General features: G+C 35.3%; 1 protein-coding gene and 1 long non-coding RNA gene across 5 annotated transcripts in view; one reads left to right on the top strand and one right to left on the bottom strand.

Moving 5' to 3' along the window:
• LOC129746201 (uncharacterized) overlaps nt 1-18,538 on the bottom strand; it is a 380,075-nt gene that overhangs the window by 75,999 nt on the left and 285,538 nt on the right. For all 4 annotated transcript variants that reach the window (XM_055739753.1, XM_055739756.1, XM_055739755.1 and 1 more), the window contains exons 7-8: nt 6,131-6,293; nt 5,666-6,005 (exon numbers count right to left, since the gene is read on the bottom strand). In XM_055739753.1, coding sequence (XP_055595728.1) covers nt 5,666-6,005; nt 6,131-6,293 — 503 coding nt within the window. The remainder of the gene's footprint in view (nt 1-5,665; nt 6,006-6,130; nt 6,294-18,538) is intronic.
• Nucleotides 15,126-16,951, top strand: LOC129746208 (uncharacterized). The gene is made up of 4 exons (XR_008737264.1): nt 15,126-15,542; nt 15,746-15,968; nt 16,033-16,669; nt 16,732-16,951. It is a non-coding gene; the product is annotated as an uncharacterized LOC129746208 (long non-coding RNA).

Below are 18,538 nucleotides of genomic sequence, written 5' to 3' on the forward strand. Positions count from 1 at the left end.
ATGATAAGTGTACTGCGGTTCGTTAAATTATTAAAAACTCCAAAATTTTCAGTTATGGTAAAGTAGCCATAACTTCTTCAATTTTCAACCGATTTTGATAAATAACCACTTGAAATCTTTGTTTTAATTTGATATTCAAGCGCAAAAGAAAATCAGATTTTTTAAATGCTACCATCGAGTCTAAAACCTTCGTTGAAACAAAATTTTCTCTAAAAAAAATGCGTTTTTTATAATTTTTTTTCTTATAAAGTCACTAATATCAACAATACTGTTGGTCAAACGCAAAAACAGTGTTCAGATGATCGATAGAACACTTAATCACCTTCAATATGCACAAGAGGGATTTCAAATTACTGATATGCCGTTCGAGATATTTTAATCTAAGTACAAGAACTTTTTTAATTTTTTCGATATTTCATATTTGGAGCATAGCTCAAAAACGGTTCTACTGAGATTTTTTTGAATTTCATTTTCGAATTCAGCGCCCGATTTTACATTGGAAATGACCTTCAGTTTACTGAGTTCAAAAATGCTGTAAACTAGTGTATTCAGAAGCTCAACAACATGTGTATAATTTTCATTTGTAAAATGACAATAAGAAATTCTTTAAAGATCTTTGAAAGTGACAATTTCAAACTAGCAGATGTACAAATTACGACAATTTTCTTCTTAACTTTTTTGCAGTGAATATTATAGATTTGCTGGTTAGGCCATACATATTGAAAAAGTTTGTTAAAAGATTTCATTATTTTTCTCTTATTTCATGTTTTCTTGAAATACATCTGATTATTTTCAGTGAAATTGAAGTGGGGGAGGAGGAGAAATGTGCAGCTTATATTGTACTCATTTGAAAGTGACAACCCTCACACCCCCGCACCCCCCCCCCCCCCCACCCCCGTCACCACCCTTCTTTTCGCTTTTTCAAAATGATTGTTTTCTCACCAGATATTACGTTCCTTCATATTGACTGATTTTTGAAAATTTGGAAAATCACCCCCCCCAAGAGCCAACTCTACGACCGCCCCTGGTTGGTTTGATCGTATTTTCGGGTCAGAACCAAACAATCATATTTATATTCCTGTAGACGCGTAATATGACTGATAAATCTATTTATTTTTCTCCGTAAATGAATCTCAAGTTTCTGGTGCCATTTGCGCTGAAAGCATACCACACCATTACATGGCCACCACCGTGCTTAACTGTCGGTCACAAATTTTTCGGATCCAATTCAGTATTTGGATTACGCCATACTCTTACATGTCCGTCAGACCCCAATATTATTAAATTAGCCAGTAAATATGACGTTCTGCCAGAACTCTTCCGGTTCCAGGACATACTTTTGAGCGTAATCCAGCCGCTTTTTCTTATTTTTAGCAGATATAAACGGCTTCTTAAGAGCAACATGACCTCGGTATTTTTTCTTATGAAGTATGTTCCGTACCGTCTGAGGATCAACCTGTATGTTTTCAAAATTCTTCAGGCTGTCTGCTAGTTTCGGAGCACTGATTTTAGGATTCTGACTGATTTTCATTACAATGATGCGATGGTGACGATCCGTAAGCTTCAGTTTGCGGCCTCTTCCTGGAGTGGTCTCCAGGGAGTTAGTCTTCTTAAAGTTCTGAAGGACATACTGAACCGACGATCGTGGCCGTTTTACTATACCTGCAATTTCGGTCAAGCTTTTATCGTCATCCTTCAGGTCAGCAATCAGTTTCCGGATGTAAACGGGTATTTTTTTTTGTGAGGAGCAGAAATTTTCTTGTTAATTTTTGTGGATTTAATTAACAGGAAAATGTCTGCTTTTCACAAAAAAATACCTGTTGACATCCGGAAACACGAAAATCTACTAATTTATACTAGATAAAGTTCATTTTACCGTATTTATCGCTCAGACCACTGGAAATTGTCTTTGCTGAGATTCAATTCACGTTTCTGCGTTTGACAGACTGACATATAACTGTTTACTTGACTAATATTTGACAAAGGCTTCAGTGTACGGACAATTTTTTGACGTCGTTTTTGGGACTTTCTATACAAAATGATTTTTATTATTTTAAAGGTTTAATTCATAAACATTTTTAGTACTGATCTATAAAAAGGACTAGTTTCTGCAGCGAATGATGTAATTGTAGTATTATTATTGACTGAAAAAGTGCACTTTTCGATTGTTTGGACTTCAAGGAACGTGCTGTACGGACAATTTTTTGATACAGTGTATGTAAAGTAAAAAAAATATTCTAATTAAGTTTTTTAATAGCAGTAAATCATTTATTTGAAAGTGACATTCTAAATCACCTGTTAAATTCAATGCCATTGACCAAATGATTGTGAATTTAAAAAAAAATTAACGTTAATTCGGTTAAAGGCGCCAGCAATCGATGGATAGATATGGTTCTGAATGATGTGTTTTCGGTTATTTGATACATATTTTTGCTGACATTTTATGGAATTTCAGCTGTCGAAAACTAGCGCTGATAATTCACATAATTATCTATTTTTCAACACCCAACCTCCTGTGTAAAAACGCCGTGAAGTAGGCAAGAAATTGTAATATGCATATGTTCATATTCCTTTGCTCTTGTCGAAAACTAAAACTTTTGGTGTCGAAAACTAAAATTGAATGTCGAAAACTGAAATTGAATGTCGAAAACTAAAATTGAATGTTGAAAACTAAAATTGAATGTCGAAAACTAAAATTGAATGTCGAAAACTAAAATTGAATGTCGAAAACTAGACCATCGAGAGATTTAAGTAAAAAAACATAAAATCTTTGTTTTGAAACTTATGATCAACAAAAAAGGTAGAGAAAAAATGTAGAAAACTAAGTATTTTACATTGAAATCCTAATTGTATTTCTGATGTCAGATTTCGGATTCTGTATCCAATTTGAGATTTTTGATTTCTGGTTCGAATCATCATTGAAAGCTGTTTTTCAATTGTTCAAATTTGATTTTGGTTTTTATCCATAATTTTATTCATTATTTTCGAAAGTCATATGCATTTTCAGTTTGAGATAATAGTTTTCCAAACATAAAAAAAATAAAAGAAGAAACCACACTGAGTTTTTGTTTGATATTCATTCGAAGTTCCTTAACTCAATTCTTTAAAATCCTTAAAAAAACGGTTTAAATTCAGTTCTTATGCAGAATTCAAACATTATAAGGAGTGTATTCGAAAAAAAATGCAATACTTTGTTTCATGAACAACTTTTGGATTTATTGATGATATTTTCAGTGAAGCTACCTAGTATCTAATGTAATGTAGGTATACGTGCACATAATTGGGTGACAATCTGTCAATTGGTTTTTGAGATAACGTCCAATACTGAAGTTCATTGACAATTTTTTTTGGGCAGGATCGAGAAAAATCCAGAAAAGTCCCAGTGGGAGACCCAAAACCAACTGAAAATCAATTAAATATTCGACTAAAGTTCACATGGTAAATTGTTTAAGAAATCCCAGAGGACCGAACAGTGAGCTAAAATTTGAATAAAAGATAAGATTATTCCATGAAGTGAGAGGAATGTGAGAGGTTTTTTCAATCTCAATCCCAAAATATAAATGAGGAAATGATAAAAAAAAAGTAATTTTTTTTCTGACTGGTTCGTCTAGCTGATTTTCTACAAGGCAGAAAAGCTGCCCACTGGTAAAATAAACAAAGTTCGGTGGTTAAATCGTGCGTGAAATATTTGGACTGCTTGTAGAGAGATATTTTGAAAAATTTCGTAATGGACAGTAAAACGAACTCTTTAGAGGTCTCCTGGCAAGTTTCCAACCAGAAACTTTTCGTTGACAAGTCTCGCCTGTATTTCCCGGAGATAAATAAAGATAAAAAAAAAAATGAAAAATTAATGTCTAGTACTTGAGGAGGCTAACGATCTGCGGAAACTGCAAATTGCTCATTCTTTCATGACGATTAACAGGATGAATGGCTAAAAATACAAAGAAAACTGCCTCCAAATACGACTGTTTTCTCTGCAAAGCTCTTCAATAGGTCCCACAAAATTTAGAATTAGTTTAATTTGGATCTGGAATCTTGACATTACGCAAAAAAGTCAAATATATTGTATTTGTGCCAAAGGGGAACAATCGACTAAGTTTGTTATAACTTCGACCAAATTAAAAAAAAACAGCAAACGTAATCATAAATTGCCTTGGTTTGAAAAAAAAAGGTGGTTCATAGTATGCATTAAAGACGGCACACGTACAAAAAATTTCATGCGTAAACATTAAATTACATTACATTACCAGGTAACTTCGTTGAAAATTTCATCAATTCATTCATGAATTCAAAAGTTATTCACAAAACAAAGTGTTGCATTTTTTTTTCGATTACACTCCTTAAAGCTTCAAATTGGTGATCGAGAATTGAAAAAAAAATCAGAATCAAATGCAAGTGTAATTGAAAGTAATGTAATAAAAATTATAAATTTAGATTGAAACCGAAAACTTCAAAATTTCATTATAGATTCATGGCTAAGAGTCTGAAACAAATGTCGATTCTTGGCTTGGTGATGGGAACGCGGATTTGAAATATATTCTAAACTCTAAAATCTTTTTTTGTATATTTCAGAAATGGTATTGAAATTCGGAAACAGATCCAAAATTTATATTCTGAGTTCAGGTGCAGAATTAAGATTTAGAATTAATCTGCAGATTCAGCCCGTTAAAGAATTTCACAAACAAGACAAAATTATCAAGATGAATATTTCGTTGGGGGATTATAATTGCAAGAGATCGCATACTTCTAATTTTAATTCTTAATTCAATTTAATTTTTTTAAATTTTTCATTTTGAATGTATAATTCCGCTAAAAATTACAAATTTGGAGTCGAGTTATTTTTTTTAATTTTTTTCTATGGACAATATTATTTTTAATCTTTCTGTGAAACAAATTGCAGGGAATTTCATTTTTTCTGGTTTGTTTAACATTGTTGATATTGCAGTTTTTCAGAAGCCAAATTTCAAACTAAAATCTAAAATTTGGAATGAGTTTACAAGAATCAGATTTGATTTTGATTTCTTAATCTATTATTTTTACTTTTGAAAGTTTGATTTATTTTGAAGGCTTTCTCAACAACAATTTATTCTTGGTTCAAATCAAATAAGCTAAACTCACCAAATATATGGGTAAACTCAAAGATTTCAAGTTTCCTTTTTTGTTAAATAATACAGAAAACGAATGATCAAATAGTTTAAAAGCAATTTTTTTAAATTTGTATTATTCTTGCATTGTTAGAGCAAAAATATCATAAAAATAAATTGGTCCCAAACTCCCCCCCTCCCTCCCATGGTTCTTCCTACGGCCCAGATCAACATAACATGTTTGACAATGTTTCAATTAACTTTTCATTACCTAATGAATTTTTAATCGTTTGTTCTTAATTTAGTTTCTAAACTAAATAATTTGATACAAAGGTTCTTTCGATATGATTTCTATTTTTGTGAATAAAAAAAATCTTAAAACTTGATGGTATGCAATTTGCACTACAAATCTACCCTAAGCGAATACTATAATGGATTTAGAAGAACATTTCGAAACATCTCTATCGAATGGACGATTCACGGCGAGACCCGCATGAACGCGATATGATGACTGCAGCATCCTGAATCTATATCTATGTAGTAAATATCTATGCGGGACGTTTCGGCGAATATTTGCTTACCTAGGTGAAAGAACTGAGTTTGGTAGTTTCTGAGGAACGGAGTGTGATGGTTTAACGGCCTGGTTGCCGGTGCTGCTGCTGGAGGCCATCGTGGACATGCCCAGATCGATGCTGTGCCTCGATTTGGGTACCATCATCGATGCCGGGAAGACGGGACTGGGCAGATTGGTGGTGGCGGCAGCTGAAGAAGACTGTAACGTAGAGACTGGCGGCTCGCTGCCCGGAATCGGCAAGTGGTTCGAATCCAAATTGTCCTCCAGCCGCTGCCTTCGGCGGCCCTTCCGAATTATGTAGGTCCCACGGCCGGTGATGTTGTGCGGGATGTTCGGTATCAGCTCGTCTGAAAATAGAGAACGCAAACGTGGCCAGTGTGTTAATGGCACGAAAAGTGGTATGAAGGTGTGACAAGCTTATGAGCCCACGTGTTTGAGCACGTGTGACGAGACCGCTCTTATATTGGCTTACCGGAATCTGAATAGAGTGAGGCTGCCTCGTCCTCGGTGCTACATATGGGTATATCGGGTGGATCCGGCCATTCATTGGATTCGCTCTTCCTGTTGCTTTGCGTCGATTCCAAACTCGACTGCGAATCGTTGACATTCTTAGCTCCTTTTCGTCGACCAATAACCTGCAAAATAGTGGAAACAAAATGAAAATTTTATTATCCTATCGGTTCAAACTGCGAACGTCCAAAGTCAATTGATGGATCTGTGAAAAGTCTATTTGGGTAAATGGAATTTGTACCATGAGGGTCGTTCAGTAGCTAGGTGATGAAAATGGGGTCGAGATGAATTATGAAACAGACACATCCATTTCCCGGACCTTGACGGGCTCTGTGAATTTTGTATCGTCCACACACAAGCTCAGAGTGCTTTTGTCGTATAGGTACCTCTAGAGTTCGAATCCATTTTCCATTAAAATTGTCCTCGATGGTCGAGAGTGGAACTATTGAAACTAAACAGTAGAATGGGATTTTCTCCCGGCAAAATGGAATGTCTCAATTAGCGAGTTGAACTTTGAAATGGCAATGTCAATTTTCATTTCAGTAATTCATGATTTATTCCTTCCTGTGCAGAAATAAATCTGAGCTAATGGAGAAGGTCAGAAAAGGATTCCAGCAATGACTCAATGGGTTAATTTGGTGGAAATGTCACGGTTGTTTTGGACTGATTGAAGGTAAGAATTTCAACTGATAAATTAGAGGACATTTCAATTATTCTTGTTCTTAGAATATAAAAAAAAGTAATGATCAAAACTAGAAGTGTTCAATGTTTAACCGTTTCCAAATAAACTTTATTCAGAACTTGTTAAAAGATTGTTCCAATAATAATCTGATTAGGACACAATTATGTTTCTTTTATTTTCACATCATCTTCTGCTCATTTCAAAACAGGTAAACTAAGGTTGCATGATTTCCCGGTTTTATCCGGGTTTGCCCGGGTATTTAATACTAAATTTAAGAACAGTCCGACCCGGCCCTGTTGCCCGGATTTCATTGAAAAATGCTCGGATTTTGCCCGGATTTATTCACTTTATTTGGTACATCAAACAAAAAAAAACAACAATCACTTCCCAAGTGAAATTTTTTGAGCAAGTTTTATAAAAATAATCATAAGTAGAAGTAAGCCATGACTTGTTGGCAACTGACGTGTTTTTTTTCGCTCCAGCGGTAAAAATCTTATATTTAATATTTCGCAAATGTTTTTATTTTCAAATTTGTCGAATTATTCTTAAATCGAGTGGCCGGATTAGCCAGTGTACCAGTGATAGTCAGGAGAAATGTTGTCACCATCGGTGGAATAAATGTGTTTAAGTATACTAACGTATGGCCCAAGTGATGCGCAGCAGATGAATTTAAAAAAAAAAAACCATACAGGGCAAAGAGTTGCGTTAAAATTGTGTCTCAAATAGACTAAATCAAAAATATTTAAAAAGTTAGTTTTTTGGGGGTGTTTTTTAAGTCCGCAACTAAAAGATAAGTTGAGTTGAAATGAATTCAAAACTAAAATTGGAGCTTTTTTCGAGCAAACGTGTTGTTGTTATTACCCTTTCGTGTACGTACATGGGTCGGTATAAAATACTAGACTGCTGCGGTTAGTTTTATTTTTTTTTCGTAACAGAAGAATATGCAACTTTATATGTGGATCGCCAAAAACTGCTGAAGCCATTTGAAAGCTTAGAGATAAGTATCCTTTCATTTCATTAGGTACTTCTTCATGCAAATGTATTTCTACAATAAACTTAACTCTATTATTGGGGGGTAGGACAGGACATCAAACGAGCGGAAAACTGATATACAATGGATTGTGGGTTCAAGCCAGTCGGAGTATCTCGGCAAATTTGGAATCATAAGTAGGTTACTTAGGTACCTTTCCAGGATTCTTCGTTTGTTTCGAACAGTTTGAAGCGAGTGAGAAGAGTCATACCTGTCCCAAGCCAGTGGTAACGGACCTCTTGGTTGTGCTGCAATTATTGGTGATGAGTTAAGCATGAACAATATTTGGATGTGCGATGGAGACATCCCGTACCGACTCGGGTCGAAAGACCTATCAGCCACTGGTGGGTTCTATACAAACATACATACATACATACAAGTTTTATAAAAATAATCATTAAGGGTTTTTTGGAAGCCTAAAATACGGTTCAAAATCTATCGATGAGTTTTGATGAAAAAAAAAAAAAAATTATTCATCTTTTTTCTTGATTTTTTTTTAGGAATTTCAGAGTTTTAATCAAATTTGCCCGGATATTGCCCGGATTTATGGTCGTCAATTTGAAATCAAATGAGTGGACTTTGCCAGGTTTTTATAAAAAAATTGCCCGGTTTGTCCGGCCCGGATACCTGCTTAAAAAATTCTGGCAACTTTAAGGTAAACCTTAAGATCAAACGAAAAAAAGCTTCTTTATTTAATCAAGTAGTAGTTTAGTTCAAAGAACAATGGCCAAAATATTCCATGAAAGTATTTCAAACGCTAGATTTTTTTTTTGTTAGCAAGCAAAATCTACTTTTCTTCGGGCTCAGATTTTTAGTGTTTAAAATATATTTTTTTCAGGAGAAAATTAGCTTGATTTCAGCGGTTTAAAATCCATATATCAGTAGGTTTTTAACTTCAAAACGTTCTTAACGATTTGTAAGATATGCATACGAAATTCCGCGCCATAAAGTCCCTGAAATTCAGCGTTCCGGTAAAGCACACCCCAGATCGTGCTGGCTGGGCTGTTTTTTCTTGGTCGAAATCAGACCAGCAGGCAGGAAGTCCTACTGTTACATACCTGTACCTATGTATGAATTTTCTTCCGGATGAGAGCTTCCACTGTTGCCTCTAGTTTATTAGACAGTTGTTAGGTAGGTACTTGCCGCACGTTTGCTTCCCGGAAATAATGTGCCGAGGGACTCGTTTTTAATGATTATTTCTTTTTCTCAGCGAAAATGGGCGTTGAACTTTTTTTTCTCGCTACGGAACTTTCGTTTAACTTGGGAAACATTCTCTTGGGAAAAATTATATTTAACAGCATTTTCGTTGCATTCAGCACTGCTGTTTTTTCATTAATAGTGTGGAAGTTTGTTTTTGATGCTCTTTGCAACACCTCATAGTTTTTATACACGATCTGATTTTGCCATTGTGTTATTATAAATGATAAAGATGCATGCAAAATAGATTTCTCAAGAAATTTACTTTATTCAAATCTAACTTTTTATTAAAATCTCATCACAATTGATTAAGGATTTCTTTTCCACCGACTAAGAAAAAACTTCATAAAGTTGACATCGATCTTCGAAGGAAGGATGAAGTTGAAGCACATTTTCCGTACAGTATAATCCACTCAACAAGAAACACAAATCCTTCCCCATTCAGCTCAATCCATCCATGGCTTAAGGACTTCCGTACTTTAGGACAGAAGGGGACATCTTGCAATAACATGATGTGGTTGTGATGCCTGTCCTGACCTGCCATACTGTATGCAGGCATCATCTATGCATAGAGAGCCATCTCGAGAGAACGACATAACTTTTACGTCAAGATACGAACACTTGCCCATCAAGTATTGCCTTCTTTTGCCCATTTAAATTATTCACTCGATCGGAAAATCTTATCAAAAAGATATGAACGACTGGAGATGACGTTCAGGCTCATATGAACGTCCAACTTCGAATGAGTAGACTTGAAATTGGAATTTATATAAATATTTGTTTCTTGTAGCTTATAAGTTTTTCATCTGAAGTATTTTTTCTGGATTTAATACGCATATCTCGTATAGTAAAAAATAATTATTCACACACAAAAACACACCGGAGAAACGACGTCGTTGTTCGTTTAATTCTAAAGCCTGTGCCAATTTTTGCCTGGTTAGCCTATCATACGCAAGAAATGCAAAACCGTGTCCTTATTTTATGGTCACTAACTCACTACCTTCTGGCATCGCAAATTTTTTCATCTTTTCTTTCTATCAGCTTGGACAATCTCCGGATGGCGATATACTATGATAATGGCAAGTGAACCAGTGACCTCTAGTGGGCTGGTTCAAAACGGAAATTTAAGTCGCAACTTGAACGAAAAATAGTTGTATCAGAAAATAATAATCAAACAAATTGGGGGAAACATTAAAATTAATTTAGGTTTAAGGTTAAGACCGGATGTTGTTCATTGAATATTTTTGGCATTTTCGGTATTTCAAGCATATCAAACAACTTTGTTTTGAAATACCCGATGTTTCGACCAGTTTTGGTGGTCTTTTTTCAAGGGCATTGAAAATTTATTATTGGGTTGAAATTTTTTCGGAGCGTTGTTCATTTATAAATTAAGTAGTGTATAACTCACTTATCGGTTGTTGTTCTTGTCAATGTCGTTTTAATCCAACGGTTAGGAGTCCAGAATTCGCTGCTCGTCTGTGATTGGACAATGTGTTATTTTTGAATAAATAGTTCACAAAACATTAACAATCTTACATTTTTTAACGGATTTCACGGATAAATTTTCAACCATTTTTCTATGGTCCCACGGCACATCAACGTTACAATTCACAATTTACGTGTGGGTATAATTGGGTGTTGAATTTTCTGGTTCAGATCTTGGATGTGGAAATGATTGGTTGTGTACAGCTAAGTGTGGGCTAAGTGGTTTGTGCTATTTATGTATATTGCTGTTTTTTGTTTTAGTGTGTGTTTTAACTGAGTGTAAAATTCCTGCATATGCACACAACGAAAAAAATCTGTAAAATCACATCACATGTGATGTAAATAAAAAGAAGCATCATATATGCCGGAGTTTTCAGTGCTAGTTGGAAATTACACGCCAGTGAAATGTTGCAACGTGTAAAATAAAAAATGATGTAAAATATGGCAACATGTAAAATAAAAATGATGTAAATTATAAAACCACTGAATATTGGAAGAAAAACTTTCCAATTGGAATCTGTTTTGTTTTATTTATTGGTATTTATGATTCAATAATGGAATTATCTCATGTCATAATAAAAATAAAACCTTTTTGTAATTAATTTAATTTATTTCATTTGGTGACAATGATTTTTCTAATCTCACAATTTTTTATATTAGGAGTCACATTTACACTTTTATTTTTTCTCGAAAACCGGATCTAAAGTTGAATAACTTCTGCTTCCAGAACCGCTTCCTGCTTCACGAAGATCTCTGGGAACTTTAATCGCGGGAAAACTGCTTAAACAATACTTTTTGTTGCACGACTTTGACTTGACACTTTGTTTAATTTTGTCTGATCCTATTAAATTAAAATTCAATGTCCTCATCACATTCCATGTCGTGTAATTTTAAGAAATTTCTATTTCCATTACATCACATATGATGTAACAAAAACGAAGCATCACATATGATGGAATTTTCAGTGCGAGTTGAATATTCCACGTCTGTAAACTTCAAAAGACGTGTAAAAATTAAAGACATGTAAAATATTAATGACGTGTAATATTTAATTCGCACTGAAAATTCCGTCGTATGTGATGCTTCTTTTTATTTACATCATATGTGATGTAAATTTACATCAAATAATCGCGTTCCATGTCAAGTAATATTTGTGTCATACGAATTCAGTGCTGTTAAGGATTCAACTTTTTTTAATTTGTAAATTTACATCAATAAATCGCGTTGCACGTCATGTAATGATACAGGTTTTCAATTTCAGTGTTGTTAAGGATTCAGATTTTTTTTGTGTGTGTAGCACTAAATCTGGCGGTGTCGGTTCTAAAATTTACGGCATTCTCGGTGCTTGTTATATGGGACATCTCTAATACTCGCCAATACTGGCGAAAAAAGATTGGTACAAGCAACATCCATGCAGATGGTGCTACTCACATCATCCGGAAAGCGTTATTCGGAACATCCGGAAGTTGCTGGAAGTTATTTGATAAGTATTTTTTTTAAGTTTTATTAGTGACACTTAACCATCTTCTTGGTATTCGTGTCATATTTGATAAGTATGTTAAGATTAACTTTATTTACATAAAAAAAAATGTAATAATTTCAACTAGGGGAGATAAGGGCAATTTGGCCACGTTAAGGAAAAAGCTTACTTAACCTAGAGAACAGCTATAATATGTGAATTACATCATTGTTTCATGTTCAGACACTCAAATAGTCTATTGCCTGATTGGATGAAACTTGAAAAAGTAGATAAAAACGTTTAAAAATGCATTATCAAACCTTTTGCCGAAAGCTGAACTGTCGCTCATAGCAAGACCGTCCCATTTGCGTTTTTGTTGAAATGAGAAAAATGGCATTGAAAAATCGTAAAAAGTCCAATGATAATTCAGCACTTGTGTGCGTTTTTAATCAAAGTAATCAACTGAATCTGTCACTGCAACGGCTTATGAAAGATTTTCGATTTATAAGGATTATTTTTTTGTTTTGGTTTAGCTGAAAATCATTTGCTAGGCTCTTATGGCTGTGGGACCGACATGCGATGATTTATGCCATATGGGACCGACTTGCGATCATTTGTTTAATGGGACAAATTTACTTGAGGATTTTTTCAATGTTCGTCAGAACAAAGTACTGAAAACAAAGTTTTTTCTTGAAACCACTGATAAAATCAAAGTGATTCCAGTGATAAACTAAAAAATTACGAAAACGCAAATGAGACAGACTTGCTATGAGCGGCAGTGAAAACCAGTCACTGTAGGGGCATAATGAGAACGCCCCTGGGGCAGTAGAGGCACCATTAATCGGGGTACGATGAGCGTTTTTTTGGCGGGGAATCTAGCAGCATCTGACGGTTTGGCTTATCGGTAAGGTGTCGGAGAGATAATTAGTAGACTCGAGTTCGATTTCTGGTCAAGGTGATTTGCTACTAGCCGTATAATGTAACAATAAATAAAAATCAAACAAGAAATGGTATGTGAAAAAAAATCCCCTCGAACAGGAATCGAACTCGAGTCTACTGATTACCTCTCCGACACCTTACCAATAGGCCAAATCGACAGATTGAACAAGTCAAGCTGTAGCTCTATTATTCAGTTGACTTCATCGAGTTGAATTCGCTGCTAGATTATACGGCAGAAAACGCTCATCGTGCCCTGATTAATAGTGCTTTGTTCACCCCAGGTCAACAAATTTTTAACGCGTTTTAAAATTGATTATAGTGAAAAATCAAAAATTTTATGATGGTGAAAATTGAGAAACAATGTGTAAATCATGTTACAGTGCGTACATTTCAGATCAAAATGATTTAAAGGTCATAAAAGCTTATTTGAGGGTGCTCAAAAATTATAATATTTTCGTCACTTGAGATCCTAGCTGGTTATTATTTAATATTTTTGTGAAGATGAAAAGGATATTTCTTTTTAGGTGAAAAATTAATACTACGTAAGTAAGTACGAAACAAATCCTCATGAAAATTTGTTTAAGAAAATACGTGCTTTTGTAGAAAAGTGCTTCTTATGCCCTGGGTGCTCGTTATGCCCTTATCTCCCCTTAATGTGTTTCCAAAAATCGAATTAAAATTATTAATTTTGATCTTTTTATCAACTCTACACGATATGCTGTATCATTATTTTTCTCATGAGACGATATCAGTAAAGATCCTACGTATGATATCCATCGCATCAGAGCGACTAGAAAAGGGTAAAAAAATGAATCGTTTATTTTCTTAACAACCCGTTTCCTGTATCGTGATTTGTGTCTAAACGATTCCATTTCATGAAAAAACTTTTTATAATCGTTGATTAATAATCCAAAAACTATTAAGGGAATCTTTTGGGTGTCTTGAAAAGAAGATAACGGGGATCGTTTATGTATGGTACTGCTCCATGCCGGAAGAACAACAGACTGATAAGTGAGCTACACACTACATAATCTATAAGTTAACAACGCTCCGAAAATATTGTAATTCAATTGTAAGTTTTCCAGTTCCCTTGAAAAAAAAACCACCAAAACTTTTCGAAACGTCGGGTATTTCAAAACAAAGTTGTTTGATATACTATAAGTAATTGAAAATTATTCAGAGACTTATTTGTTTTGGTTCAGAAGTCGCACCATGTATGAACATTTAAAAAACTGAATTGGAATCAATCAAAATTCTGAGATGTTTTCATCTAGTGAGCTTCACAACCTGGAACTTAGCAAAGACGCACACTTCTCGAGCAAAATAGATTAAAACAACTCAAAGCGATTCAAAAACCAATGTTTATTGATTGGATGCGATGGTCGGAGTTTTATTTGACGAAATAAACATGGTAAGTAAATACAACTTTTACATTTACAATACATTTAAGATTGATGAAATACAGTATGTTTAGATAGAAATAATCCCGCATATTCCAATACCGTACACTTAATTTTCTGAATTATTTGTTTCTGATTACATTAATAGTCACGATTTTTTTTGCGTCTTTGCTTAAGGTGTCTTTGTTGGGAATGATAAAAAATGATTTCTGAAAGATACGATGAATCATCTTAGACGAAATATGAATTTTCGCGCATCTGAATGTAAAGTGTCTTCGCTGCTGCTGTGATGTCAAGTAAGAAAAAAAAACACGAGGCATGAAAACTCGTACGGTTCCGAAAAAACCCTTCGAATTTGGCCAGAAAGACCATGGATAGCCGTATCAGAACTGGAAAATAAGCGCATCGAGGCCGACAACAACGCAAGCGATGAAGGTGAGTGAACAAACTGTTTTGTTAAACGAAAATTTTCAATATTTTTCAATTCTCCGTATACAGCTCGGCAAAATACAACATATGCAAGAAACTCCACCACCCGGCCGGACAAACACCGGAGCAGCGCCAACCATGGTGAAACCTGGTCCTTGTAAAAGTGGAAGCCACTATAATCAGAGGGAAATTTCCGATTGTCAAGCCTCCATATGTAGACTAAAGTATTTCTTCTAGGCGCGGAACGTTTATGGATTCATGGTAACAATTTAAAAACATAGTATTCTAATTAAAACAATTCAAATTTCGTTTCGATGTTTTCCAGGTAGAGTAATCTGGATTGGCAAAGAAAATGCTAGTGACGTTGCTAGAAGAAACTATTCCCGTTGGAACAAATTCCCAGCAGCAGCCGTCAGTCTCCGGAGGAAACCATAACCAAACGAAATGCGCAAATTCTGGCTGGGATGTTTCGTAAACCAAACGGAATCAGTGTCTTCAATTTTAATACTTCGTAAAACAAGTGCCACAATCAAAATGAATCCGAACACTTCCAGCATGCTGTCGAATTCGAGCCAGTGGTAACGGCCTGACGAAATTTTGCGGCTGAAACTGCTCAAACAGGAACAGAAAGCTCTGCAGGCACGGCTTGAGCGTCATCATCGGACTCCCCGCGGACAAATGGTTCGGGACCGTGTGAGCCCGCGGTTAAGATTCGTTTGCCAAGAGTCAGTAACGGAAGAATTCATTTTCCAGGTGAGTGAATGAGAGGTCCAATGAAAGTCAAGTTTTGGCGTTGGCCTTAGTTTGAATAATCTTTTTGTGCTTTCCTTAAAAATAAAAGTTAAATGTTAATATGTGAAATTCTTAAAAACTTAATTTCCTTTCATTAAAATTTCATACATAAGTTTTCTGCCGATAGTTATTATAACGATTTAAAACAACTTTTTTCATTACAGAAATGACGATCCCACTGTGAAAAGGCAATGGAAGATAATGTGGTGAACATTCTTAAACTGCTTATTATAATAATAGGAGCACTCTTAAAAAAGTGCCAGCAATCGAAGTTGCGGCCGTTTTATCAGTTCACCTAGAGGCTAGAGGAATCGGTTTGTGAACATCGTCACCAGACCAGAAGTTGCTTTTTTCTCGAGTTGAAAGTTTGTAACAGTAGTGATAGTGGTAAGGCTTTATTTTGAATATTATAGTTTACATTTGTAATTTATAATATTCGTTAACTTTACAGCCTGCGGTTACCAATCGACCGAATTGAAACAACATTTAAAAAAAAAAACAACGCTACGCTGCCTGCCGACCGACCTGGATCCACCCTGCCCTCGGTCGAGAACGACGACAACAGCAGCAGCTCGCCGAAAATGAAAAATCCTTTACACCGCAACAGGCAGAACACCTCTTCCTCCAGCATTTGTGTGGAGCAACCCGATAAGGAACCACCGACAGACGATGATGCTGTTCCGACCGTATTGAGCCACTCATCAGTTAGGCAGCGTTTGTCCGGTCTGGGCGCACGGGAGACACGGTCACAGCACCCACGCATAAAAGCAACACGCTCGTCGGCTCTTGTCTGGCACCAGCCTCCAACAAGCACTGCATTACTAAAGGATCCGCCAGCTCACACAGTGCACCTTGAGTTCCCGGCAAAGTACAGCTACATATTCTCCAAGTCGAACGGCACCTTTTCGAATAGTCGGGCACGTTTTGCGGAATGCAAACGGTGGGTGAAAACCCTCCCCTCCTTGAGCACGCTCATGAAAAAAGCCGCGGAGAAGATCGCGGGGCTGCTGAAAAATTTGTTGTCACCAACTTCAACACAAGCTGGGAACCGGAGCCATGTCGGACCAGGCAAAAAAAAAAGGAACTGAGTAAGAATGCTTCTTGTTTTGCTATATTTTCAGCTAAAACTGACGACTTTTTTGTTTTGTAGGAATCGTTGGTGACCAGACATAGTTCTACCGGAAGCGGTGATGTCATTGATCATGGAATTCGAAAAGACTCAGCTGGCTCAACTCAGCACAACCATTAGAACCAGCCTTCTACCTTTTTCCACCAAATCCAGCAAAATACGAATAGAGGCGAAGATTATCACAAAACCGATTTGCAGCGCGTTCTGCCCCACGTGTTGTGGATTACTATCAAAGACAACTTTTGTTCAACACTAGCTTCAGGGTTTAACGGCTATAAAAAAACACCATTTTCACGATTTTTTTCTTGAGCTATCGTTCAAACAAATGTATTCAAATTTTTTGCATTATACAAAGCATTGTTAAAAGAACATTTAGTAATTTTTTCGTAGAAAAATATTGAAAAATGAGCCGGTGACGGAGCACTTTCGAGGATGCCTTTTAGAAAACAGGATTTGCGGTGGACACTGTATCTCAGCACAGAATCATCTGAAGTCAAAAAATCAGAGCAAATTATTTTTAATGGATGTTTTTCTGGACCCCAACGTTTTTATATAACTTAAAAAATTTTTATGAAATTTTTGTGGCTGTTTGAAGTAAAAACTACGATTTTTCACGAAAAAATCCGCCATTTTTCACCTGTAAAATCTCCCCAAAGTAAAAAAAAAACAAAAAACAAAAACGTTGGGGTCTGGTATTTTATATGTAGAAAATATGTTCCAAATTTGAAAAGAATCGGATTAGTAGTTTTCAAATGACGATGTCCACGGACTTTAAAAATGTGCTTTCGAGAAAAACGCGTTTAAAGTTTCTTCTCTTGCTTTCTTGCAGTATTAGATAGGAGGAGATAAAGGCCTATAATTTCTACAGTTTTGCTTCAATTGACTTGAAAATTTGACACAACATTCCTGAAATGTTTTACAATAAGAAAATAAACAAATTAAAAATTCGATTTTTTGAAAGTGTTAGACCCTACCCCCCCCCCCCCCCCCCCCTTAAACAACCAAAAATATGAACTGCAGTTGAAAAAAGTGATTTTATGGTGCTTTTGGATGGTGTGTTTTTTGTTTTCATCGCGTGATTATCCGGTGGCCATTTTCTAATGGCAAACCAAAGAAGTTTTGAAGTGTGTAGCTGCACCAAGCTCAGTATTATTGATTATTAGGTTATACCGTCAACTGGGGCAACATGCAACAATTTTCAACTTCAATGGCTTCTAAAAAACTTATGTCCACAGGTAATCGTATCCTTTATGCATCAAAAGTTTTAAGGATGCTGGGGCATCAAATTGGCGTAGTTAAAAAAATTATTGGTTTCTTCAGTTATTTTTAATTTTCTAAAAACATGCGATTTTCACCCTCCTTAGAAAATGGGGTAACTTGCAACAAACTTTGTTTTTAATGAAAAATCTTATGAACACGTACGAAAATTCATAGTTTTTAATATATTTGCGATGCCTTAAAGACCATTACGCATGACAATACCAATTGCAGTAGTTTTCGGGTCTGTAAAAACAAATTTTCACATTTTTTCTGAAAATAAGGATGCTGCATACATTTAGGGGCTAAATAATACTACGAAAAATTCTACAAGCTGAAATCATAAAAATAAATGTTTGGATGAATGAAATTTAAATGTTTACAAACGCGTGATGCAAAACATTCATATTCCAACACATGGAAACGAGATTTACAAGGTATTTCTTTGATTTGCATTTTGTTGCATTTAACCCCAGACACCTAACTGAATTTTAAAAATATTCATTTAAAAAAATTGGGTGATTGTTCGAAAAATATTTTTACACCAACAATGTTGGTATAACATGAGGAA

This window comes from Uranotaenia lowii, chromosome 2 (genome assembly GCF_029784155.1).
Source record: "Uranotaenia lowii strain MFRU-FL chromosome 2, ASM2978415v1, whole genome shotgun sequence".
NCBI classification, from domain to species: domain Eukaryota; kingdom Metazoa; phylum Arthropoda; class Insecta; order Diptera; family Culicidae; genus Uranotaenia; species Uranotaenia lowii.